This window comes from Poecilia mexicana, unplaced genomic scaffold (genome assembly GCF_051168715.1).
Source record: "Poecilia mexicana isolate PSO_F unplaced genomic scaffold, ASM5116871v1 scaffold_19, whole genome shotgun sequence".
In the NCBI taxonomy this organism is placed as follows: Eukaryota; Metazoa; Chordata; class Actinopteri; order Cyprinodontiformes; family Poeciliidae; genus Poecilia; species Poecilia mexicana.
The window spans coordinates 7,246,117-7,272,158 of record NW_028263388.1 but is presented as its reverse complement, the minus strand read 5'-3'; the positions used below and the strand labels follow the sequence as shown (position 1 = coordinate 7,272,158).

The following is a 26,042-nucleotide window of genomic DNA, read 5'->3' as shown; positions in this document are numbered from 1 at the left end:
TGCTACCATTTTAAATATATTAAGAAATCTTTCCAGAGGTCAAACACCTGGTCCACATTTACAAAAGCAAATGAAATGTGGTGCTCATTAATGGTGCTAAATTTTTGGCGGTTTGTGTGGCAATATTTTGTGTTTGTGCCGCTTTCATTTTTAAGATAAGAAAAAATTCTAGATCAAGTTTTTCTTCCTACACACACTAACAAAATCTAACAAAATTTATGTAAATTACTTGTGCTGTGTTGGTGCTGGTTTGTACAGCTAAAACGTGTACTACAGTTGATTGACACTAAATTAGCCTGATTTTGTTAATGTGTGTGTGAGGGGAGACATTGGAGGACTTTAACAATGGTGGCGCCCATGAATAAGTTACTCAAGCCATTGCTCCTGTTATTGACCAGACAGATGCTTTTAAAGTTGTTTTATTATTTTTGTACTGCTCAGCTCGCCCACAGGCTCTCTGCCTCTGAGCAGCTGCAATGCGAATTAAACAATAATCACCACCTTAAAACGATTCGACTCTATTGCTTTATGATTATGCCGTATCAAAGCCGCCTCAGCTCTTTTGTTTTTACTTTACTTCTTTCGTCAACGCGCAGTTTCCCGTCTCCGTCCCTGGCCTTCACCTCGTCTCCCAAGCGTTTTCTCCCCTTTGCTGCCATTTTGCATTTCCCTCACACCGAAGACATTACACTCTCCTTCGCACCAGATAATATTTGCCTTACGCTCTGAATTTGCCCAATTTCCTCCTGTAATTGCTTTATATTCTTTAATCTGACTTTAAAACCTTCTCGGGGCTGACGGTAAGTCTGCGTCAGCCTTGCTGCCATCTAGGGATTAAATAAAGCGAGGCCAAGATTAACAGAGTGAGGAGTCAGCAGAAGTTAAAGTAAGGTGCCTCCTGAGAATATCCGGCTTGTTACATTTAGATCAGATTAAATCAATTAATCATTGATGCTGCTTTAATATTTCACCTCCTCAAAGTGTTTCTTTAATTAAACAAAGTGTATTGTTGTACAAAAACACTGAATTCTTCTTTTTGTTGAATGTTGTGTGTCATTTTTAATCACTTTATGCCATAAAAGAGGTTTGAAGATGTTTCTAGATTCATTTTATAAGAGGATAATGACCCAAAACAGTTAGAAGGTTGGAGATAAGAATAAAAATTGTGTTCCTTACACAATTATTACCTGAAATTTTATGGTTTTCTACTAAAAAAGACATTGCTCGTTTTCTGAAAGAACAGAAAATTCTGTGAAGTGAAAACCTTATTTCTAGGTATAGATGCTTCTTCTCACCAGATTTGTTTTAGTTTGTTGTACTTTGATAGTAGCCCAGTAAAACCAGAACGCGCAGAGCCAGGCCTTCACAAGATTTCACTGGATACATCAACATTTCAGCATTTTTAATACCTTGAATTAAATCTAAGACCCCCCAAAAATATAAATATAGAGGATGCGAAATTCTGCTGTGCTACAATCAAAATAGCATAAATAGTGACATTTCTGGGGTCTGTTTGTAGTTCTTAATCCCTGTAGCGCCTAGCTTAAAATATCTTCTTTCTACAGAATGCTCCTAGCTTTGTAGAAGAAGTGAACCAGTGGTGAAAGCAAACGGCGCTAGCCAACTGGAGATAAATATGTGCTTACTCATGGTAGACGCAGAAATGCTAGCTAGCTAAGCAAGAATATATTAGCAGCTAGCTACCGGTAGCCGCAAGCACCTCGAGTCACAGAATGAACAAGTGGCTCAAACATTTCCTTGACAGAAAAGCACAGGAATATTTAGAGTTAATGTTTCAGGTGGGCGAAGCTAAAATTCAGCATTATGTTCATTTGCTTTGTAAGTTATTTAGATTCAGGTGTTAATTTTAAATCAATTGCGAAGCATCATACCTTTTAAAGTTCTTATTTTTCTTATCTGAGAGCATGCTCAAAGAGCAAAATAACTTTCTTTTAAGAGACTTTTGAGATGAAACTTAAAACTGGGAGTAAAGCAAAAACAGTCTGTCGTCTTTACGGCAGCGCGGAGCAGCAGAAGCCTCTGCAAAGGGCTTCACTTTGCTGTCAGAGGTGAACGTCAAGAAACCAAGAGGATGGGAAGAGGAGAGATCACTGGATGTTTGGTGGGATAAATTTGGCAGGATGAGAATGAATATTTGATTTCTGTGCTCCTCTCGAGAACTGAGATAAATATTCAAAAGAGGCGAAGGTGGGGGCGGAGGAAAAACTCGCAGAGCTCCCCCTTCAGCAGATGAGACGCTGAGCATGAGGATGTAAATCAAATCGAGCGTGAAGCCGAGAGAATCCGAACTCACAGAAGGAGACAGGCGGACGCAAACCACGGCTCAAAAACCCGACGTATACGGGTATTTTTAGACCAGAGCAAGAAGCGTCTCCAGATTAGAGATTTCCGCTGCGTTTCCGCTCAAATAAACACGACTGTCCAAATATGTGGTTACAATAACTTGGGTATGATGCTAAAATAAATGCCTCGACACACACAGACACACACAAACATATCCTTACCCAAATACACACACTTTGTCCAAATCAAGCATGAAGCTCAACAACTTGGCCGCATATTTAAGGATTTACAGTTAAAAACCTCGAAGATCTTGATAGCCTCGATTTATTATTATCCACAAAATACTTAAAAGCAAATGTTCATTAATATGCATTATGTAACAAATATATTTCAGAATATATTTTTGGTTACATAACATTTTAAAAGCCCTTTTTAGTAATAAAAAAAAAAGCCTTTGTAGCTACGCCAGACTTAAAGAGAACCATATATGGATGAAAAAAAAAAAGCTATTTACATCACAGTGTCTGACATGCTTTGGTTGTATGTAGCAGATGGATCCTGTCTTTTTAAGGAGAATTATGTCAAATTAATAAGTGGCCACTTACAGGCCTCTGTTGCCCCCTGGGTGAGGGAATCTGGGGAACAACCACAAAGCAGATGGATTTCATTCCACCAAAAGTAAAAACTAACTGAAGCAGAATAAGAATTCAAACAATAGAAGTGATGAAACCATTAATTACCATAAGGTTTTACGCTGAGTTTTTTAAAAATATATCTCAGTTATGCATTTTATATACATGTCTATAACTCAGTTTGAAGATTTACATAGATCGTTTTAAGTCAATAAAAGTCCTCTGTATGTTTTCCATGATAATTAGCCTCTGCTACCACTTTTCTTTTTCTGTGTCTGAGCTAAGTGACAGGATTTTAACTCAAGTGTTCAGAAAGGGAAAAAGAACGTAGTGGGAAGACCAGCAGCAAAGGTTGGGGATGTGAAGCTGAACTTAATACGTCGGCATCTGTAGCTGTGTTTCTGTTATAAATATGTGCGAAATTGGCCAACAAAACATAAAAAAAAAAAGTGTTTCCAATGCAGTTTTGCGAAATGCACTAATTTCTGATACGGCTGGAGAAAAAAAGCATCTCATCCTAGCGCAAAAAACCTTTCCCCCCCTTTTTTAATGTTTCAATTAGTTAAATTTATTTTTGTGATTCTAATTTGAGTAATATTATGGTCAACAGAAATGCAGCTAATGACAAACACCATAAGGTCCCAATATTACAGCACCAGCTCTACAGCTACATCAAGCAGGCCTTCTTTGAATGACTTTTTAGACGCAACGTAGGTATTGTTGTGTTGTGGACTTCTGTAGTTTGAGTATTGAGATGGAAGATGTTGTCTGAGTAAACTTTCCTGTAGCACAGTCAGTAGGGGGAACTTTCTAAAGCCACACCAGAACAGATTAGAGTAACAATGCTGGTCAGAACTGGAGCAGAGTTGATGTCCGCCTGAATGCAGATAGAAGTTTTATGTTTTGGATGACAGTTTTTACCACAAGCCATTTGGAGTTGTGATGAATTAGTCAGAGAGAACCTTGTTATTTTCCTGGGTACTTGTTTTTCTTTCAAACTTTTTAAACATATTTCTTATTTTCTGAAATGGAAAAAAAAGACCTAATATGAGTAGTATGTCTGAAGGGAATTGAAAAGGGAAACATTTAAAAAAGGATTCCATCTGTCCTTTATGTTTCAGCCCCAACACCACTCAAGGAAAGCATTTCCTTTTATCTTATTGTTTCACCGGCTTCAGGGGGTTCTGTCTGCCTCACGAGTTCCCCTGGGAGGGCCACTTACCGGAGGGGCCTGAGCGTCCTCAGCAGCCGCAGCACTCGGAGCATGCCCAAGATTTTGGTTCCCGTGTTGGAGATGAGAGACACCAGGATGTCGATGACAGAAATCATCACCAACATCCCGTCCAGGATGTTCCAGCTGCTCCTCAGGTAGGCTTTGTCCCCGAAGAAAAAGCCCAGGGCCACAATCTGAAACAGCACAGGGCGACGTAGAGCGCAATTATATTCTCATGAAGAAAAGCAGAGGTTGTTCGTCGGAAAATGTTGGTAACGCTTCTGTGCCTGTACAGGATGATTTAACCCGCTGCATTGTTTTGTTTTTATCTGTGTGGCAGTAGATTGGTTTTCTATCAAGCTTTTCATTTATTCATTACTGTCCAGCTCAATGCTTGTTTTTGACTGATTGTCTTCTTAGCGTTCCAAACTTCATTTCTCAAACTATATTCTCCACATAGCTACCTGTCCAAAAAGCAATTTGTACCCCACACTTTCTCTCTCATATTAAAACAAGCCAATGTGACTATTTGTTGTTTTGTTTTTTACTTCATGCATTCCAAAACATCTACTGCAATCAAACCTGAGCACATGATCATCATAGTTTGATTTAGATTTTATTTTAGTTAGTAGTATATGCAGCACCTAAAATGTGCTCACACTTATTTAATTTCCAAACATTTTTCCACCACAAGTGAAAGAAAGAAGAACGAGCAGTTCTCAAAAATCCTAACAAAGATAAATCAGGGAAATACAAATGCATGCCGCACTTCATCTCCCCTGAGTTGATACTTTGTAGAAGATCCTTTTACTGCAGTCCCAGCTTCAAGTCTTTTGTGATGTTTTCTTTATTTTCATCATTTTTATTTGTTAAAAACACTGACAAATGTATTGCTTTCTTTCCACTTTACAGCTATGGTCAGGTAAGTTCTTTAACATAAAACACAATCACATTTGCAGCTGTAATGCGAGAAATTTTGGAAAGGCTCAAGGTAATTTGAAAACTCTTCTCAGGCAGTGTAATTATATGGATTTATACGTTACAAATGTCTTTGTAATTCTTCCAGTCATCAATTTATTTCAGATATTAAAAAAAAAGCAATCAAAATCAGGCAACCTATTACAAAGTCACAAATATTCATTGAGGATCAAATGGAAAAAAATATTTATGCAAAAATTAGATTTATTGTAAGGTCCTATGATTTCTGTGATGCGGATAATGTGGACTGATAGGTGGAATTTAAAAAATAAAATGTAATCTACAACAGAATGTGGTACTTATGGAATTAGCAACGTCGGTGAGAATGAAGAATATACAGTACATATTCAGAGTTTTATGAAATGAGAGAAAATTATTCTGTGTGTTTTGTCAGCATTTTATTGACCGGAGGCACAAGTTACAATGACTACTCAGAGACACAGAGAAGAGGCTAGCTCCAAGCTAGCTACTAGGTCTATTAGCATTTATAAACTGAACTGCTAGATCCGCTAGCTAGCCGCTTACTCTGCTGGCATTTTTCCACTGCTAGTATTTACCCTCTAAGCAGGCAGAAGGTAAATACTACCCTCTAGCTCCACTAGCTACCTGCTAACTCTACTAGCACTTATCCACAGCTGGTATTTAGCTACTGAGCTGCTAGCTCTGCTAGACAGTCAACTCTACTAGCATTTGTCCACTGCTCGTGGACTCTCTTCTCCACACAAACAGTAATTTCACTATAATACATATGTTATTCATTCCAGATATTACCCTGTCCTGTATTGATGTAGCCAGGATGTTTGGATTTTGTCCTCATCGTATTTATCTCCTGAGCTGCTAGCTCGGCTACCATTTATCCACACCTCATATTTATCCACTGAGCTGTTAGGTCTGTTAGCTAGCTGCTAACTCTTTGATATTTAAATAAATCAGTCGTAAGTGCTATCTGCTATGAAGGTACTTCCTCAAATTTTACTTTAGGAAAGTAAATTAAAATAAACTAAACAATCTTCAGTCATTTGTGGTGAAGCAATGCTGAGGAATGGGGTTGCACAGTTGCAGTTGTAGGAATGTGAAAGCACTGATGATATTTACTTCAACGGATATTCCTGGTGACAGATGGAAGAAATAAGAATGAACAAAGGTATCTATTATGGAAGTAGATAAATATTTTTGTGTTCAGTTGAAGCATATTTAAAAGGGAGATTTTCTTTTATGTTTTGCACATGTTTGGTTTCCTTAAAAATGAGGGGAAAACACTTTTTAACATATTGTTAAACCAATTTTCTGGTAAACCACAGCAGTTTGTTTCATTTGTGATACAAAACAGGAAATGATGACTTTGAATTATTTATTTGTTGATATATTTTTCCCACACCATAATTACAAACCATTTGGATGAATAAAAATGGTTAAAGAAATTCAGACTTAAACAGAAAAGTGGAATTTGTGCTTTTTCTTTTTAAATAAAAATAATAAAATTATAGTAAATAAAAACAGATTTTCTGGGGCCCATATTTAAGGTCCCAACTTAAACTTGTCTAAGCAGTTCAACTGCTCCTTCAATTTAGACTGAATTTAAGTTGAATAAAAATAGAATAGGGATTCAGGAAATGCATTGCAATGCAACATGAAATAACAGAAACAAGACTGCATGTGTGCGTGTACGGTGGCCCTACATCCCTAAGTAACTAGTCCTAAAATAGAGACAGAGGCTTTGAATGAGTGACACCCATGAACTTTCCTCTCCTCTGCCTGCACTCGCTGCTGCCCACGCCTCTACGGACCTCCATTCAAAGCAAAGTCATTTTAATACAGGGGAGACCATCCTCCTCCTGTGTGTGAACGCACGTTTGTTCTCTCTCTAGCCTCCTTTTTGAACTCCTTTTCTCTCCATTTTCCTTTGTGCTTCAGGGGTCTAGAGCATCTATAGCCATAAGGGAGATTTTATTTTTTATAAGGAACTTAGCTGCTGAAGTGGCTTTATCTAGTCTGGTTGCTCTGTCCTCTATCTTACACTATCTTTTTGTTTCTGTTTTTTTTAACTGTGAGGTCATCTGAGGTGTTTTAGATCCTTTTTTTTTTTTCCAGATGAGACAAGCGAAGTGTTTCACAGCAAAGAAGCCACCGTGTAAAAACATCAAAGACACTAACACACACACCTGTGGAATAAAAGTGCAGGAAAGCAAAAACACGAATAATGCAAATAAATCGAAATCTATATTAATAAAATATAAATTTATTAAACACAGAAATTAGTTTTAAAATGTAAATTTTTATGCCAATATTTACAGTTTTTTTATGCAAATAAATTAACCAAACTGTTGGTCAAATGAATACAGAAATAAATAAATAAAAACACTGTAAATGTACATGTTTAGCTGTCAAACATTTATTTAATGTAGCAATAAGCCATTAAAAGGTCAATTCATTTTATAGTGAAATTAACAGAAATCTTTTTTCAATGTTATCTATATTTTCTGTGCTCTAGCGCACCATGAAAACAACTTGCTCTGCTGTGTTAGCAACTAAATCAACTGTAACATCTCATTGGCTGCAACTCAGTCACTGACCAATCACCTGTCTATTCTCCAATGACTTCCACATGTGAAAATGATGGGTAAAATAAATTTACTGTATGATGAGCTGAAGCCTAGGAGCACAAAATAATTCAATATTTAATTAGGTACATGTTGTTTTAGCCTAAAATTTATTTTTTATTTATTTATTTATTTAGGCAATACTTAAATATTTGATATATTTATCATATACAAGTATAACATAAATAAATTGAATATTTATCTACTGATATGTTCATTGAAATACGGCCCTTTAGATCCTCCATTTTGTCTGGTAGTCATGGCTGCCTATCAAGATTGCTGTTAGTGGTGTTGGTGGGTGGAGGGCTGATGCTGGATCAAGTTAAGCCTCACCATAGGAGCAGATTTCACTTATTGTTCTATCATTTATCATTGCTCTTTGTTCATTATGTGGGATAATTCAGGGTCCCTCAGGGTTCTGTGTTATTCCACAGTCTGTCTAGATCCAGTTAGTCACAAAAGTACCGCTCATCACATCTTCAGCGCAGATATTTACAAATATATAATAGTGATTTTTTTTTTAATGTTACGATCAAAAACGGTTCCATATAGGGATCTAATAAATGTCTCTGCTAAAGAGTGCAGAAAAACCTCACAGCATATTGAAGAAACCCAGCAGTCAGTTTGACGCTCCTGGGCTGCAAAAAAAAAAAAGTCTAAATTAGATTAAATAAAAGCTGTAAGTGAACGTCTCACCTTTACGGTCATCTCTGCCACAAAGATCGCAGTGAAGATGTAGTTGGAGAACGTCAGGAAGATCCGCTCCTGCAGAACGACCAGGCGACACGAAACTGGTTAGGATCCCCAACATCTTTATTCTTTAGCTTTCCGCTGAGCCTAAAGTTTTGCCTCTAAACTAATCCAGAGTCCCACTCAATAATGCATGAGGCAGCTACTTTCCTCATATTTTATCTGAACACATCTTTTTCTATAAACACTCCTGCTGCAGTCTAATGATAGCTGGCAGGGCCCCTTATGAGGCTTGGTCTTTATTCGCACTCCATAAAATATTCAAGCAAGGAATCTCATTAACATTCTTTTCTTTACAAATATTCAAGAACGCAGTCGAGGTTACTTAAAGAAAGCTTTTTCCTGTCGAAGGGATACTTTTGAGGCCGTTCTCAATCTGTTTCAGCAAAGCCTCCGTTTGACATGAACAGGGAGAAGGATGACTTAGTAACCTCAACGAGGACAGAAGAGGGAAAACACGAAGGCTACCAAGAATAAGATCCCCTCAGCGAGTGCTTATTTTCCCTGCTCCCCCCTCCGCCTGAGGAAAAGACGACCCCGTCCTGCCTCTAAACGTCTGTGGATGTGTGTGTGTGGGGGTAGGTGGCCATCTTTCCCACGGCCTCCGACTGCCACCGCACATGCTCCGAGGAGTCACATGTGTACACTACGGACGGAGACGGCAGGCCCGCGGAGCTCTTTGCGAAGTCTCTGGGAACACCAGGAATGACATCAGTAGAAATTCTTCAGTGGAGATGGTCCATAAATTCCAGTCTGCAGACGCCACCGTCCCCTCTCTCTCTCTCTCTCTCTCTCTGGAGAGATGGATAAACGGGGCGGCTTGGTTACTATGACAAAGGTCACCTTTGCCAGGTCTAGAAACTTTCTCAAAGGGATTTCTTGTCTACACACCGGGATGACGGGTTCATATTTTTTGTCTTCTTACACCGGTCAATTCTCATCTCTCTGCCGTCTGGGATTTCTTCCATTGAAGAGGATTTCTCTGCTAGAGTTTCAAACGGGCCAATCAGTGACAGCTAGGGCTGTTGTAAACGATTATTGTAGTAATTGAGTAATCAAATAAAATTTTTTAAAATAAAAAAAGTTTAAAATGTTTTGCTCAACACAAATAATCATCTGGTCGGAACACAATGGGCTAAATAGTAAAACATAACTTATTTTCTAAGTTAGCGCCACAAAATCTGTATTTTTGATTGCAAAAAAACACAAAAACAATCACAAAATCCTGGATGGACCGATCAAAACACTTACTGAATGCTGAAACAAACAGCTATTTATTGATATTTTAACAGTTGAATTGGTTTTATCAATACATTCTGGCACAACCAGCCCTTTAAGAACATTCAGAGTTTTGATATGGCCCAAAATGAAAATGAGTTTGACAGCCCTGCCTTAGCTGACGGCTAACAGACTGTACCTTTCCATCGCCTCCATATTGTTCTGTTAAAGTGCTGGTGGCGTTTGTCTCACCTTAACATGAAAAATCCCACTTCCACAGTGATGAACAGATGAGTTTAACAGCAAAGCATAATAATCCATCACGCCGCCTAATGCTGAGCTTAAACTGACTGTATTTACACATTCAATGCTAATACGATTCGATTCAGAGCTTCGGACAGTAATGTACTCTCCCCTGGTTCGGTTAGAAATAATAAATCCTCATAGATAGTGTAATGCTCCTCAATGTTTTACACTCCGATGCAGCGTGACTGTATCCAGGCAACCCCGCCAGCGCCAAATGAAAACAGAAACGAACGGCAGGCCAAATGCAAAGTGTTTGTCATAACTTTCAGGATAATAAGCTAATTATTCAGCCAGCATTCAACACCCAAAAGCACTTCATCTGCGTAACGATGAATACACTCAGGCTCAGAGAAAGCACCGCTGGTGTTTTTTTTTCTTTTTTTTTTTGTCAAGCTAACACGGAGAGCGATGGGGGAAAAAAAAAAAGCAGCTCCTTACAAAACGGTCGCAACAAAACGATAAATTATACATGTTGGGCACGTCGTACGCGGCTCGGAACAAAATCGGCGCAAATCAATTTACAATCGACTTCATTAATACGGAACAAGCCAGACGGACAAATGAACAGCCGTGGCAAAATGGGGTGTGGAGGACCATAACGACCGTTCTGTCTCCTGTTTCAGGCAGCCTGCTGCGTCATGCACTTTCATCATATTTCAATAATGACCACAGTGTTCAGGATGGGGGAGATGACAAAATGTTCCTTTCTGGAATACCAACTCTTTGAAGTGAGCACTAGCACGACTGATTGCCGATATTTAAATCTGTTTATGCAGGTTGACGTGAGAGGGAAGGAATCCACCTATGTGTGTGTGAGTGTGTGTATAATCTCTTTGCACTGATTAGTACAGGTGGGCCCCAAACATCTCGCCTTTCTGGACGTCAGCCATGCACACCAGAGCTCAAGTAATTTAATCAATTAGAACACAGAACAAGCAGAACAAGAAGTTCCGGAGACACTCAACCTCAAATAGGGCAAGAGAAAAAAAAAAGAATAATCCATCACTTATAGATTAGGCAGTTGAGCTAGGTTCTGCTGATTTTAGTCCCTGTAAACTATTTACTGCTATTTAACTTTTTTTTTGTTTTCTCATGTAGCAAACATACATTTTTCAATAGGGTTTTATGGAATTAGAACAGCGCTTCCCAATGATGAGGGCTGACAATTTGAAAGTTTTGGGGCCTTGAGATTCCATTCAGAAAACCAATCCAAAAGCTGCGGTTTGTAGCTTTGATCAAAAATATACATATGTATATATTTTACGTAATTGTTGAAACAGTCACTGTTGTGACAGTATGGAGAGAGACAGAAAATCTGTGAAATAAAAAAAAAGTCAAACTCCTCTGCCTCCTCCCAGAGCTAACTAGAAACAACTAATGGTAACACTTTATTTGAAATGTGTGCATAAGACTGACATAACAAAGGTCATTAACATGAAGGAGTCTTCATGTATGTTTACAAGCGTTGTCATGAAGTGTCATTCGTTAGATAATGACGAATGACGCTGTCAATCACATTTTTGATTTTTTTTTTTTGGCTGTTTTGTAAAGTTTTAGTTGAATAAAGTGCGACATCTGCCTTGAAGCTTTGGAAATCGATTGTTAAGGATTCTTTAAGTCGTTAGCCGTTTACGTTCATGCTTTTATTTTGAAGTGGGTGAAGAATGTCGCATCATCACGTTCTCTTCCTCCCAACCCCCAGTAACTTTATTTAAAATGTGAAACATACAGGAACAAAATAAGACAGACGGTGCAGAACAACATACACAAACATAAATACCATATCTAGGGTAATTGAAAATTTTCAAAGTATCTTTTTTGTTCCACATATAGACTACTTATTTGAGGTTGTAGATTGGCAAGATGTGAAAAGGTTTAACTATAGGACATGAGTACTATAGCAAAGGGACTGTATTTATGGCTGTGGGCCTTTTTTTATTGTTTTTCTCCATGCAGCATGGCTTCCCGCCACACCTGCCCTGTTTGAAGGGATGCCGCCTCAGCTGTGGAGGTGACGGTGCTGAATATGCAGACCGGCAGATACAGAGGGTAAAGCACACATCACCCAGAGCAACTGGCTCACAATCAAACAGGAGTGGTTCCCTGCTTACACGATGTTCCGCTCCAATTCTCTGCAGAGTGTGAGCCACAGAACGAATTCTGGTCTGAGCGAGCGCCTTGCGTTTGGACTCGCTGACAGGTGCTTTTTTTTTTTCCTTCCTGCATCTCTCTTTGGGGTTGTGTTAAGCTGTCACAGAGTGCCTCCATTATGAACTCGCGCATCTATGGACCTTCTGTTAATGATTAATACATTACATTTCTCTCTCTGTGCATCGCTGAAGGCTGAGTTTAACTTGGCAGAGTAAGCTTTGACACTCACGGCACTGGTGGGATGGATGCGAGGCCTCTCCATGGCGATGGTGATGCAGTTGAGGAAGATGATGACCAAAACGACATGGTCAAACATCTTGTGGGTGATGATCTTGTTGCACAGGATTCGGAACCTATGGGAAACAAAAAAACGTCAATTAGAACAGAAGAGTGTATTGAAATGTAATGTACTGTATTTACAGGGCAGATTGAAATCCGAATGCCTTGGTGCCCACCCTCTATTGTAAAGCAACTCGCATTGTGTCTGATGTTGGTGTTCTTCCCCATGTGGGGAGCCCAGGCTCTAACACCAGATGACCCCGTCTTCCTAATCTGACCAAGGTTCCCTGTGTTGTACCATCATCGAGATCATTGAACCAAAACCTTTCCAAAGCCAATTTGCCAATTGAGACTCAACCAGAAGTTGGGTGTCCAAGCAGCGTAGGAGTCAAGATCATAGAAGTACTAAACCACCATGTGAAAGTGGAGATTCTTCCCAAGATACTTGAAGAAAAGGCACTTTACCCCTCTCCGGCTTAAGACCATGACCTTGAGTTTGGAGGCACTGACCCTCATTCCAGGCTGCTTCATACTTGACTGCGACCCGCTCCAGCGACTGCTGGAGGTCACAACACGATGAAGCCAACAGGACCCATGGTCTGCATAAAGCAGAAACGCCATCCTGAGGCTCCAAAACGGATCCCGTTTAAAGGTATTAATCACATTTGAAAAGCTTCAGCAAAAACTTCTACTTTTGTTCTCAGTATTAGAAATTTGTGGTAATGCTGTTCAATGTCTTAAAGGGGCAGTGTTATGTAAAATTGAGTTTCTTAAGCTTTACATCGTGTTATACTATTCCCTCATCAAAAACCTAGCGTTGCCTTCCAGGACAAAGCTCCTCCTCTGAGCTGCCGTTTTCAATCTTCAGAGCCTTAAGCCTCACAGAGCAGCCCTCTCCTGCAACTCCTCTAGTCTCCTTCAGACTAGCCAGCAGCAATTAGCAAACAATTGGTGGAAATGCGCATCTGCTGAGTTCATTATAGGAGCCATTTCTCAGAGCAACGCTGGTAAAAACGTGGTTAAAGGGTTAATAGAGGAGCCATGTTGTGATGACTTCCTGAAGGCAGAGTTAATAGAGGAGCCCTGCTCTTTAAGAGACAGAGGCCCAATTTCAAGACGTTAAATTATAAAGCCAAATTTCCTTTAAGCCCTATTTGATATATGCAGGATTTTATAACAACTGAAGTTAACATACTTACTGTACTTGATTGTGCTATAAGATGGTTCTATGTGGCTGGAAAACACTTAATCCTGCCTCTTTAAAATAAATCAGCAGCATATCCAGGTAATTTATCACAAAAAAATGGAAAAACAGAATGCCAGATCAGTTTTGCAGCTGTTGAAGAAAAGCACATCCGAGCTGATTATGACATGAGTTGGATGAACGAGGCATTACTTCCAGTTGATGATTTTAATTAAACTCATTTGAAGCCTGAACTCTGTCGCGAGTCATTTTTGGAGTGATTCTGCACACACTTTTTTCTTAATTTAGATTCATTTTTTATTTTTAAACGTCAATTCCTGCTGCTCAATGTAAGTCCAAACAAGTTACAGTTTCTCAAACGCAAAACTGCTAAAAAAAAAAAAAAAAAAAAAAAAAAAAAAAAATCCTTATCTACTTTTTGCTCTGATAGAACAGCAGCCAGTTTTACTTGGCAAACCGCGTGGCGGTTTATTTCTTCCCAGTGTTGTAATTTAGACTCTCATTAAACTTTATATGAGCATTAAGCAGGAGGACGATCGAAGTGAAATTAAAACGTGGAAGCAATCCAAACGGAAAATATATGTTCCTAAGATTAAAAGTCTCTAAAACGAGAAATGCTCTCCTGTCCTGCAAAAGAAGATTTACTAAAACTAATTGACGACCCGCCAGGTAGTTTTGCGTTCAGAGAACAGGTGCAGATTTAGGTGCCGTTAGCTGTGCGAGACGTCCACCGGAGAGGCAGCCAGGCTGCAGGCTGATGGAAACAAGCTGAGAGATGCAGGGAAGCGACTGTTTTACACGATGGAGTCAGGGATTAACCCGGGAATCAAGCGAGATTTGGAGCCTCATGTGGGTCTGAATGGCAGCGGGGGCTCCGATCTGGGTTTTTTGGCTTTATTTGGTAACACAGACATCATTGTGCCACCACTCGCAGAGTCTCGCATGTATGCGTGTGTGTGTTGTCTCCCTGCGCTTTTTCATGCATTATTAATATCCGCATGCCAGAGGCTTGATTATACAGAATTTATGTGTTTTTCTCAAGTGGCAGAGGAGGGAGGACACATGGCTCCATCTCTTCCTCTGAGGCTCAAAGGGCAAATATCTGGAAGTGAACTTTAGCAGGAAACGGCTCCACCTCAAAACTCCCAAACACACAAGAACACACACACACAGAGAGAGAGTTCATTTCAATGCTAAAGAAACAAAAACAAAAACAACTGTCACTGGATGCTCAAGTGAAAATAACACTTTCAGTCAGAAGTCATCCTGATAACAGGAAGTGAATGAGAAACAGATTCTGACAGGAGTCGGAAGATTTCATTCCAACCCACCTGCCCCCCCCTCCTCACTCTCCTGAGCCTCCTGACCTTTCCGTTTTTTCCGGCGTCAAAACAAACCCTCCTGAATGACAGGTGGTATAAAGGTGTCTGATAGCCATCACAGAGAGTTTCGTGCTTTTCCAAATATCATGAAGCGTATTAAAACTCAAGAGGAGAAATTGACAGAATTTAACAGAAGTCATTAAAAAAACAACAACAACAACAATAACAAACTCGAGATGTTCCAATTGGATTCTAGGTATTCGGTCCTGATCTTTGCTTCTTAAAAATGATTGTTGTTAAAGTCCAAAAGTGCCACTCTGACACCTGGAGATCTGTGTAGTTCTAGATTTTAGATGGAGAATTTTAAACATTCACAGCCTAATTTGGTGTGCGCGGTTTGGAAAAGTGCAAATGAGGCAATAAACACTTGTTGATCAAACCTTGGATTTCTCCTTTGAATCTAACTGTGTGGCAGACTCGGTTCAATTGGGACTTGAAATGGCAACATTTGTTACATTTTCAGCTGGTGCGGTTTGTTTCCAGACACTATGAGAAAAACCAGTTCCCCTCCTCACCTGTGGTGGCACTGCAACAAGTACTACTGAAGGAAACGACACAAAAACCTCTCAACAACTTCCTTCTTCATGAAATGTAACCAAAAGTGGAGAGGAGTCAGATTTTAGTGGGTGTAGGATTTCTCTTTTGTCTCGGACCAAAATCCAGAAACCATTTCTCCTGCGAGTGCTAGACTCACGTGTTTGTTTTGGTTGCATCTACCCAGAATGCCCTGCACTACAGTCCACTTCCTGCTTTTAGAGAGGTCTCCAGTCCGCTTGCGTTCACATGTCCATTCGGACCGCACCAGAATTCACTTCAACCAACTGAGTAAACGAGCCAGCATTAGCCTAGCACCAAAGCAAAACACGAATTTTTATAAAGCAGCAATTTCTTTTTATGCAAGTTTTGCTAATTTATTACGGTTAACTGGAATCAAACCAAAATATTCATTGAGCTGAGTTCTGAATTACTCAAGTGAAATCAAGATGGTGGACACTAGCATTAGGCTAGCCTGGCCCAAAAAGCTACATTTTCTGTTGATAACAGACAACTAAAGATAAAATAAAGTTTGAAAAGCCTAATTTCCCATGAATAATTGGGAGCTACGTTTCATAGAAAAATCTGCAAAGAACGATGACTAGGGAGTCCACTGCAGTAGTGATGTTAGAGAATGAACATGCTAGCATTAGCACTAAAGCAAAGTACAGACTGTGGAAAGCAGGGGATCGTTTTCTGCAGGTTTTGTCTGATTAGAGATAAATAATATTTTGACAATGCTGTGGAACCACACTGAATTAAGCAATTAGCTTAAGTATCAGCAAAAAAACAAAACACAAAAAGTAAACAGTAAACAGTTAGCCTTCCATTAAAACAAAGCTTTGAGTTTCTGATTTTTGACCCATGTTGGGATCCTCTTGATAAAAATATCTAAACTGAAATGTTTCACCAGATCAACAATAGCAGCTTCACTCAGTGAGCCCTGAATATCATTGGAGATTTTCTATAGCGCTCAGTCTTAGTTCACAAGATATTCAGGAGGTAAAATAACTCAGGGTCCGGCTCGAAGAAAGCAGAGACTATGCGCTCACTCATTAAAAACTTCCCCAGTAATTGGCGGAAAGTGCAACGTGCACAAAAGGCCGGACAAGGTGAACCCAGGTCAATGTGAGAGCAGCTTGATTCCAGTTCCCCAACTGCACCGCCGCTGGCTCTTGATGAGACTGTGAGTGCAAACGGGCGTCTGAGTCAGGCAACACGTAGAGCCGGAGTCCTCAGTGTCACTCTGAGCTCAACGGCCCACTGCGACTGAAAACCAGCTACGAATCCGCTTTGAGACCAGCTCCTTCTGTTTCCCTAGAGCCCCGACAACAGCAGACCCCAGGAGGGGTTTCCCCATAAACCCTTTCCAAAATGTATGCAACAGAAACCAGGGAGCTGAAGCATCCAGGTCTCCGAAAAGAACCGAGATGAATGATTGCTTGACTTCGAATAATGAATTTGTCTTTACTGTACCAAAACACGAGGAAGTACTATTTATTTAATTTGTTAAAAACATTTATTTTCTTCGCTCTGATAAAAAACAAAATTATGAAGAAAACCACATTTTCATCATGTGTTGTGCATTTTTCTTTCTGGCTTCTAAGTTTGTGGGTTTTATTGTGATAGAGAGAAAAAAAAAGCCCATAATAATAAATCATTCCAAAGCTATTTCCACCTTTGTTGTGGCATTTACAGCCTGACAGGAAAACAAACATTTGTCAGCAGGAAAACAGTTTTGAATTCAGAAGCTGCAGGAACCTGGATGGCTGCGTGTGAACGCCTCCAGACAAATGCAGCTTTTGATCCTCTTTCAACAGCCTGTTTGCTTGATTTAACATCTAAATGAGCTCAAACACAGCACAGCTAACAGGTCTGCAGAGATATACTAAATGATCTCATCATAGTGTTATGGTTGATTTGAAGGTTGAATAAAAACCCATGAGCCTGAAATATGTGGCGCCGTTTTTAAAGTGACCCGGTCAAAACAAGGCGGCAATAATTTAGGTTATAAGATAACATGTCATAAAATAAATAGACGGGAATTCAGTTTTTAAAGACATATTCTCACTACATAATTCATTAATTTATAAATGCCACTGTCTCACACTAACTATTTAATTAACAGGCTAAATATTTAGTTAGCAACCTAAATAAGATAAATATTTATTTTGTTAAAATATTTAGTTCCAAGTTAAATATCTAGTTAAATTAAATGTTGAAGTTAATGACTAAATGTTTTGCTTATTTAGCTCATCAAGTAAATATCTAGTTAGCAAACCGTTTTAACTATTTAGCTTGCAAACTGAATAAGCTAAATATAAACGATGAAGGTGTGACATGAGTTTGTATAAATATTCACATGATCCAGTTTTTATTTTGGTAATCCACTTCCAATTATCGGCAAGTTAATTTGCACATTAGCTAAATATTTAGCTTAGCTTCAAAATAAATATTTGGCTTGCTAACTACATATTTAGCTTGGAGTTAAATGTTTAGTTTGAGGCTAAATATTCAGACTGCTAACATATATCTAGATTCAAAATAAATATTTAGTTTCGAGCTGAACATGCAATTCGACACTTAATATTTGCCTAAGTCCAAATAAACAGCTTAGCTAAAAGGTCTGCAGAGACCTAGCAAAGCTAAATTGGCATGCTAATAAATATTAGGCCACAAAATAAATATTTTGTTTAGAGCTGAACATTTAATTTGAAGATAATATGAAGAACAAAATATTTAGTTTGGGGCTAAATATTTAGCTTGCTAATAAATATTTAGCTATAAAATAAATTTTTGGGTTAGAGCTAAATATTTAATTTGAAATTAAGCTTGAAGTTACATTTTTTAACAAAATATTTAGTTTAAAGGAGCATATTTAGCTTGCTAAACCTGCAATTTTTTTCCTCTTAAAACAGGCTAAATAACCCATAATATTGCCTTTTTTTTTGCTGTATAGTTGTACAAATGTCACCCTGTACTGACAGACTCTGTGGTTGTTGCAGCGGTTAAAAGGCAAAGTTTAACAACTCAAAAATATAAGTCTATATTTAAACTGGAGGCTTATGAAACCTGAAACTCTTAATGATGTTGAAAAGGTACAAATGTTGTTCAGATATCATCGTGGTGTAATTATAGGAAAACAATTCATTTACTTTTTTTGTAGTTCAGAGCAAAAATGATGGCGGAGGAGTGTAGATTGGCCGAGAAAACGCGACGCACTCAGAGGGAAAAACTCCCCTCCTCCCTCGGCTGCCGCTCGCTCAGCCCTGATACGGCAGAAATGTGCAGATGAAAGAGACTTCTGAAGTGTGAGTGTGGGAGGGAATCGGAGTTGATATAAAAAGGGATGAGTGAAAAAAAAAAACCTGACGCATTCATGTTGCGGAAAAATGACTTTAGAGTCAGCACTATGGAATGTCAGTCGAGCCCAGCGATAAAAAAACCCTTTTCTGGTCAATTGGAAGATTACATTTTATCAGTACATTTTCAGATTAGTTTACTGTCTTTGTGACAAGATTTTCACAGCTTTACAGTTGGAATAGAGATTGAAAAACTTTTTTTGTTGTTACAGATATGAATCTGAAAGACCCAATGGAAAGATTTTGACAAAAAAGAGAAAAAAAAAAAGTGTACCTGGACTCTGGGGGGAACAGGTAGAGGGACCATGTGTCTCTCTGCCGACACCATGCTGGCTGCTTCTTCTCCATCCATCGGAGAATCCTGGCAAAACGGCTCTGCACAGAGGAAAACATGCACAGAACATGAGTCATCCAGATGTCCAAAGCTTCCTGCTGAATAAACCAGATTTACGAATAAAAGATGTGACCATCAGTACAAATCTGGTAATTGTAAGCTTGTCATAGTTTTCAGACTCCAACATCTCAGGAGGGCAGAGTTAGTGTATGAAGGTAACTGCAGGCGGAGACTAACCTGGTTGACCTCCTCCTCTGCGTTCTCGTCTTCTGTGTTCTCCTCCAGGGAGACGTTGGTCGGGCCCAGGGCTGACGGAGTTCCCTTCCCGTTGCAGTCGCTGTGTTCTGGAGGCCGTAGGTGGGCCAGGGAGGGGGGCCTGGAGCTGTGCATGCTGGCTGAGCGGTGCAGGTAGGGCACCTGAGTGGATGAAAAAAAAAAACACACAAAAAAAACATGAAGGTAAGTAAATTAGGGACTACTTTTGCTTAGCAACCCAGAACGGGAACATTTACTTTATATACTTCAGAGGAACTCACCTTAGATTAACATTATCAGAATAGAAATCCATAGAAACCCCTACTAGTTTATACATTACGGACTACTTATTCTTAAACATGGGGAACTAATATGTAGTGCTATACTTTTTCTTCTTTTGCTCTCTCCTTTGGTTTGCTATTTTATTTGTATTTCCTTCTAATTCATTTGAATTGCCTTTTTGCTGAAAATGTGCTAAATAAATACAATTACCTTCCTTTCTAAGTTCTACACATGCAGATCTACAGGCTTCTAAAACCGAAGGATAGTCAGATCTGTTGTACATGATACATTTTAGTGGCTGTAAGGAGGAAGCGAAATGATAAAATAGTTTTCAAATGCATTTGCATGTCCTTCGTCCATCTTCCCATCAAGTCTGAGTACCTTCTGTGTCCCTGCTGTCGTCATGGTGATTTGCAGTGTTTTGCATGTAGGCCTTTATCTAACCAGCATGCATCAGTTAACATATTTATAAGAAAAAAGTATTCCCCATCAAATGTGTTTACATATTTTAATTAAGACTTTAACATGTTAATTTGACTAATTAATGACATAAATGTTAAGGGTTAAAATTTTCAACACTGTTAATCATATTTATTCCATCCGGAACCAATGTATTCCTTTGTTTCTGGTACAACCATAAAACCCGATGCACAAGCGACATCCGCAAACAACAGCAGCTTCTCTTGGTCCACTGAGGGTTCATTTTTGCTTAAAAAAAAAACAAAACAAAAAACGATCTGAATGGGCGCTGGAAAAGACTGTGTTCAAATTGTGCTAAAAGGAGTTAGCGAGGAAGTCTAAAGTAGCATCTCAAAGCTAAACATGATGTAGCAACGTTACAATGTTAATGTTGTTGTCCACATTTCTAAAGAAGATTTTTTTTCAAAGAAATTACATTCAGGGTTCCTGAAGTGCTTGAAGGTGGAATGTTTATAACAGCACTTTGCTCCAATCTGTTGGCTGAAAAGCATAACAATTAAAAACAACAAATATCTTTGTTTTTGAGCTCTACTTATTAGCAGCAAAAATTAGTTTTCTATTAAAAGGACATCAATTCCTAACAGACCCTGCAATTAACTGATTCCCACCACTAATTTAAATTCATAATGTCTTCACTGAAAGCAAAGTGAAATCAAAGTCACATTTCTTGTTTGAAGCCAATATTTCCACATGCTAAATTTTTTTATACGACACATCAAAATTGATTTGTATCCTTCTCAACAATCAATGGAAAACTCTTGTTTGGCATTACTGCAATCAAATCCAAGATTTATGGGGTTTCCTACTGGTATTTTCACAACTTGGTCATGAGCTTAAAGTCTTAGAGGTTGGAACACCTCCTTGCCATCAACCTAACTTAATCTTTCCTCGTTTTACAAGATAACTGCTTTAAACTGCTCCACAACATTTTCCCTGACCTCTACGCTGGGTTCCTTGGTCTTCACTGTTGATTCTCCACAACCTTACCAAGACGTGGTTGTAATGGGACAAAATGAGGGAAAGTTCAAGAGGTATGAACACTTTTAAAGAAGCTTGTAAAGTCAAACAGCTTCAAAAACTGCTCTACCTGCAGTAAGGCCTCAGGAGGCAAATCCATGGAGCTCCGAGTTTCCACGGACTCCATCCTCCTGTGCCGCGGTCCTCCGTGAGGCTGCGACATCGAGTCCGTCCTAGGAAGGGACGTGTCGTCTTCATCCACCAACCCGCCTCCGCCTTCTCCTCCACCGTCTCCTTCATCGGAGCTCGAGTTGCCCTCCCCGGACAAGAGAGACTGCCGTTCACCAGACTGTCGTTTCTGCCGCTTGTACGATGGCGCACGGCTCAGACTGTTCCAGCTGGACCGGCGGCTGCCCCAGCCGCTGCCGGTCGTCCACTGGCCGTGCGGTGAGGAGCGGGCGCTGGTCTGTGGAGACAGCGGTGCAAGAGAACAACCAATGAGAAAAGTCTTCATGACTTCTCTGTTTTTTGTTGGTTAGTTGTGTGGTTTTCTTGCATTTCTGGGCACCTGACCTTAATAGAGCTGTTCTACAATGTGATAATCAGAGCTGTGACTCACATCAGCTGCATTTCCATTAACCATATAATTGAGTCATCTGACATTTTGAAAATAAATTTGTTTTGTGGGAACACCCAGATTCCGAAAAAACTATAAAACTTTTTATAGAAACTTCTTTTCTATAAAAAGTTTTTCCACCAAGATGAGGTGCTTACAAAAAATTGGTTTACTTCGCAAAACTACAATGGAAACACTCTTTTTGCATCACACAAATCACGTGATCAACAACCAGATGTTGCCACTTGTGCAAACCACGAAGAAGAAAACAACAGGAAGTAGCTGGAGGATTATGCGCGGCATGTTTTTGATAACTTATCACATGAAAAAACTTATTCATGTGTGATTTTAATTGAGTTTCTTATTTCATGGAAACACCGCAATTGCAAAATTGCATTTCACTGACATTAGCGGAATTGTCCATGTCCAATTGTTTATTGTCAATGGAGATGTAGCTACTGACATAGATAGACATGAGCACATGGAAGATTGAGATTTAATCTCTCAAGTCTTCTTTTTGATCATCAGCTTGTCACATAGAGCAGTGATTACAGCCAAAAGCAGACGGCCGGATCGATAGAAGACATCAATCATCGTCGCTCATTGGGAAGAGACACACACTCAGTTGAGACACTGTGGCCACAGGCGAGTGGAAGAGGAGGCAATTTCTTGCTGCTCGGTTACATCCTGGCAAACCTTCATCCCAAAAGAGAACTGCAAAGCGTAGGGGAAAAGAATAACACTCTTACTCACAGGAGATTTGTCAAAGCAAGCTGGGTCCATGGAGATATTGCTGCCTTGACGAGATTCGTAGCCCAGGACGGGGTCACCAGCCACGGGCAACTTGGGGACGGGCATGGGCGTGGCAGCGGTGTGGGTGATGAGCGGTGGAGTCAGACTGGTCTTCATTTCCACGTGACCATTCACCGGCACTACTGTTGAAGAACAGACAGATGGAGATTTGTTAGAGTCTATGAGGATGCTCATACGTTGCTTTATTTTCTGAAAAAGAAGGACTTAAAAATGGAGAATCTGTAATTGTAGGGTAACACGAATACATCAGCACACCAGCGATCTGATGGAAGGAACATTGTGTTTGGCAGCAACACCAATGCAGAGCAATAGGAGGGTAATGCAACTTTAAAAATGCTAATTTTTCCTTTGTGGTTTAACAAAATGTTGGATGGTAAAAAAGTGGGTCTTCCAGCCAGGTACGCAGCTTTATAGGCGCCTGAAGAGACAGACAGGAAGTTGGAAGTTGCACTGCTTACCACAGTGTTTCCATTTGCTTTCCAGGCTGCTGCCTGAGCAGCAATAAGAGTGGATGGGAACTGGCACACAACGAGTGGTGGATAAAGCTGCTGTTCTGCTTTGAGGATGACCATAAAGACAGCAGGCGGGGAATAACTGAGGTACACCTTGAGGAAACAGGTTGTCCAAATAAAACTTTAGCACACACGTAGTGCAAGATGTTTTTCACATCAGGCGGTTCACATCGGTCCTCTGTGGCATTTTATGTACAGTCGGTATATGTTACTGACGATCGTGGCTTACCTGTTGAAGGTGACAAGTCCTTTTTGCTGCCATTGACGTCTTCCATGCTTCGTGCAACAGAATCAATCTCTGACCCGGTTTTAGAAGCGTCCCCCTTGTGAAATAAATGAGTAAAGGAGATATTACAAAGCAGAACCTGGTGTTTTGTCAGACCAAACACAGAAGAAGGTTTATCATTACCACAAAGTGGAATGGAATAATAAAACATTCGACAGACTGAGGTTTGCTTACTAAAGATATTATTTTAATTGTGATATTTAAGTCTATCTGTTTAGAAATTATACTTAAATCAGTTCAAGCATTTGTGATACAGCAACTCCTAAATACAGCAACTACTCCTAACTCTAATGTTGACATGTGAAATTGAATGTCTCCTCCAAACCTATAGCTGTGATGGATACATTTGATAAGATGTAATATCTAAACCTTACTGAGTATTAGTGGTGTCCAAGCTTTTCAAAGTAGTTGTGGTACCTCACCCTAAAGATGCTGTCACACTGTTTTGGTATATAACCGTACGCACAGTGAGAAAATAACAGTTATTTGTGCAACACGTTCTCTAAGTATTTGCTCCGACCCAATTTTGCTCCGACAGACGGAAAATTGGGTCGGCTGACAAACGCAACGATCAGGACCCGTTAAGGTGGCGCAGATGGCTTGCGATTCCCTGAGGTCTGTTTTGTCTGCAGCTGTGCAACAAATTGACGGGAATGTCATGAGTGACAGGAAGTGAGGTACAGTGGCAAAGTAAGTCGCGTCCGCTTCGGGGGGAGGGGGAATTCAACAAAAATATTTTACTCGCAAAAAGTGGCAAGAGCTCAGAAGTACAGAAAAAAAAAAAAAAGTGACAGAGCGTTCTTGTTTGAGTCGCTTTGAGTTTATTGGTGTGGTTCCGGTACATACTGTTGGACTGCTGAGTCATGCATAAATCTGGTCAGAGCGTGAAAAGCCGGACACAAGCGTTGTGTTTTGGGCATTATTGAGTTATGATGTCTGTTACAAAGGTCCAGCTGTGTAAAGTGCTGCTGTGCAAGGAAAACTGAGACTATGGAGCAAATGCCCTGACATGACAGGTTTCTGAAATTCCTTTATTCGTCACTAAAAACAACACTGAGAGCTTTTGAGTAAGGAGAAGCTGTTTGTCTAATTATTACACAAAGCAAGCTGGATGCTCTTCAAAGCACTACTCTTTAAATTATCCTCCCATCAGCAGAATCGTTTAGGGATGAATCTCTCGCCTCTGTAGCTGCTCAAAGTATTCTCTACTTATCATTTAACTCGTCCTTCCTCACTCTCTGAATCTTTCCCCCCCCATGCTTCTCCTCTGGTTACCTCTTCCATGGACGGATTTCCTCTCTCAAATCAGTGGAAATAAAAACAACTAGATATGTCGCTTGTATTTGTTCCGCTTCGCTGGCGCTGGCAGATATTATTTTAAAGCGGGAGAGGGTGCCACGGTGGACGGAGTATTAATGAAAAGCCGGCCCAGTGAGTCAGACCTCTGTGGCAGCAGAGAGAATAAACAGTAGGTAGAAAAGCCTCCGGACCAAACCGCCATGCATCACCTCCTGAACTGACAAATTACTTTCTTGATACTTCCCACGAGCCAAGAAGAAAAAGAGCGTATGAATATTGTGCGTTCTGGGTTTTCTATTCTGGTGATCGCATTTGCATTTTCTTCCCACCGATTAATGCCACTGCATCGTAAACCCCCATCTGATTTGCTTGACCTGGGAAGCTTGGGGGCTGAGGAGGGGGTGCGGGGGGAATGATGTAGCAAGAGTGGATGGCAATGAACTGGTGGGCCAATCAACTCAAGGGCCACTTTGACCCTTTTATGGTCTCTGTAATCATGCATTTACATATTTTAGAGGATTCCTTGCTGTTTCGAAATGTGGGCTCACAGCAGGACATATGAAGAACCCGAAGATATCTTGGAGTCGCAGCTGCGTTAGCTTATGGGTTGTCGAGCTGAAGTTGGAGAAGACATTGTCAGACGTTTTTTCATTGATAAACATGTATTTTAGGTGTTTTCACTCCATTATGTTTGAAATTTATAGTTTTTCTCTCTGTGGTTGTTGCGTCTATGGCTAATTCCTTTCCTTTTTTCCCCATGTCCAGGTGGTTCAAAACAGACAGGTAGCCAGTTTTTATGACAACTGACTGGCTTTCCCTAATTGTATTATAAGCCTGGCGGGCCATGAGGCTGTACTCGTGCCCCCACCAGGCTAAGCATTATTTTATATTTATTAGGATGAAGCAACTTAAGTTCAAATAATTGACATTTATTTTAATTGTATTTTGATAATGTTTGCCTTTTTCTTTTTAAGACGTTATAGTCGGTGTTTTAAGTGTTGTTAATAAAGTCTTCTAATAACACATAATTACCAGGTAATATTTTGAATTTTTCTGTCCACTTTGAATATTTTTTCACTCAAAAACCCGGTGGGCTGCTGGATGGCAGCCCTAGCACCAGGCGTGGCAAGTTTGAAACCCTGAAACATCTTGTAGCGGGTGTTTCTAACGGAAAATCTGTGGAAAACCTACATAAGAGTCTCAGGGCATACTGTTAAAAAAAAACTCAACTTTTTTCTTCAGAACTATTTCTCAAGTCCACATTAAAAACATAAAATTAGCTCGGCTCCTTTGGT

The 26,042-nt window shown here is 39.8% G+C and overlaps 1 protein-coding gene across 1 annotated transcript in view; it reads right to left on the bottom strand.

Annotated features, from left to right (window-relative positions):
• The window catches only part of cacna1g (calcium voltage-gated channel subunit alpha1 G), a 164,683-nt gene that overhangs the window by 51,530 nt on the left and 87,111 nt on the right, over positions 1–26,042 (bottom strand). Inside the window, exons 13-20 of the mRNA XM_088000841.1 lie at positions 23,392–23,485; positions 22,591–22,772; positions 21,352–21,687; positions 19,485–19,664; positions 19,188–19,288; positions 12,382–12,505; positions 8,424–8,492; positions 4,159–4,343 (exon numbers count right to left, since the gene is read on the bottom strand). Coding sequence (XP_087856967.1) covers positions 4,159–4,343; positions 8,424–8,492; positions 12,382–12,505; positions 19,188–19,288; positions 19,485–19,664; positions 21,352–21,687; positions 22,591–22,772; positions 23,392–23,485 — 1,271 coding nt within the window. The remainder of the gene's footprint in view (positions 1–4,158; positions 4,344–8,423; positions 8,493–12,381; positions 12,506–19,187; positions 19,289–19,484; positions 19,665–21,351; positions 21,688–22,590; positions 22,773–23,391; positions 23,486–26,042) is intronic.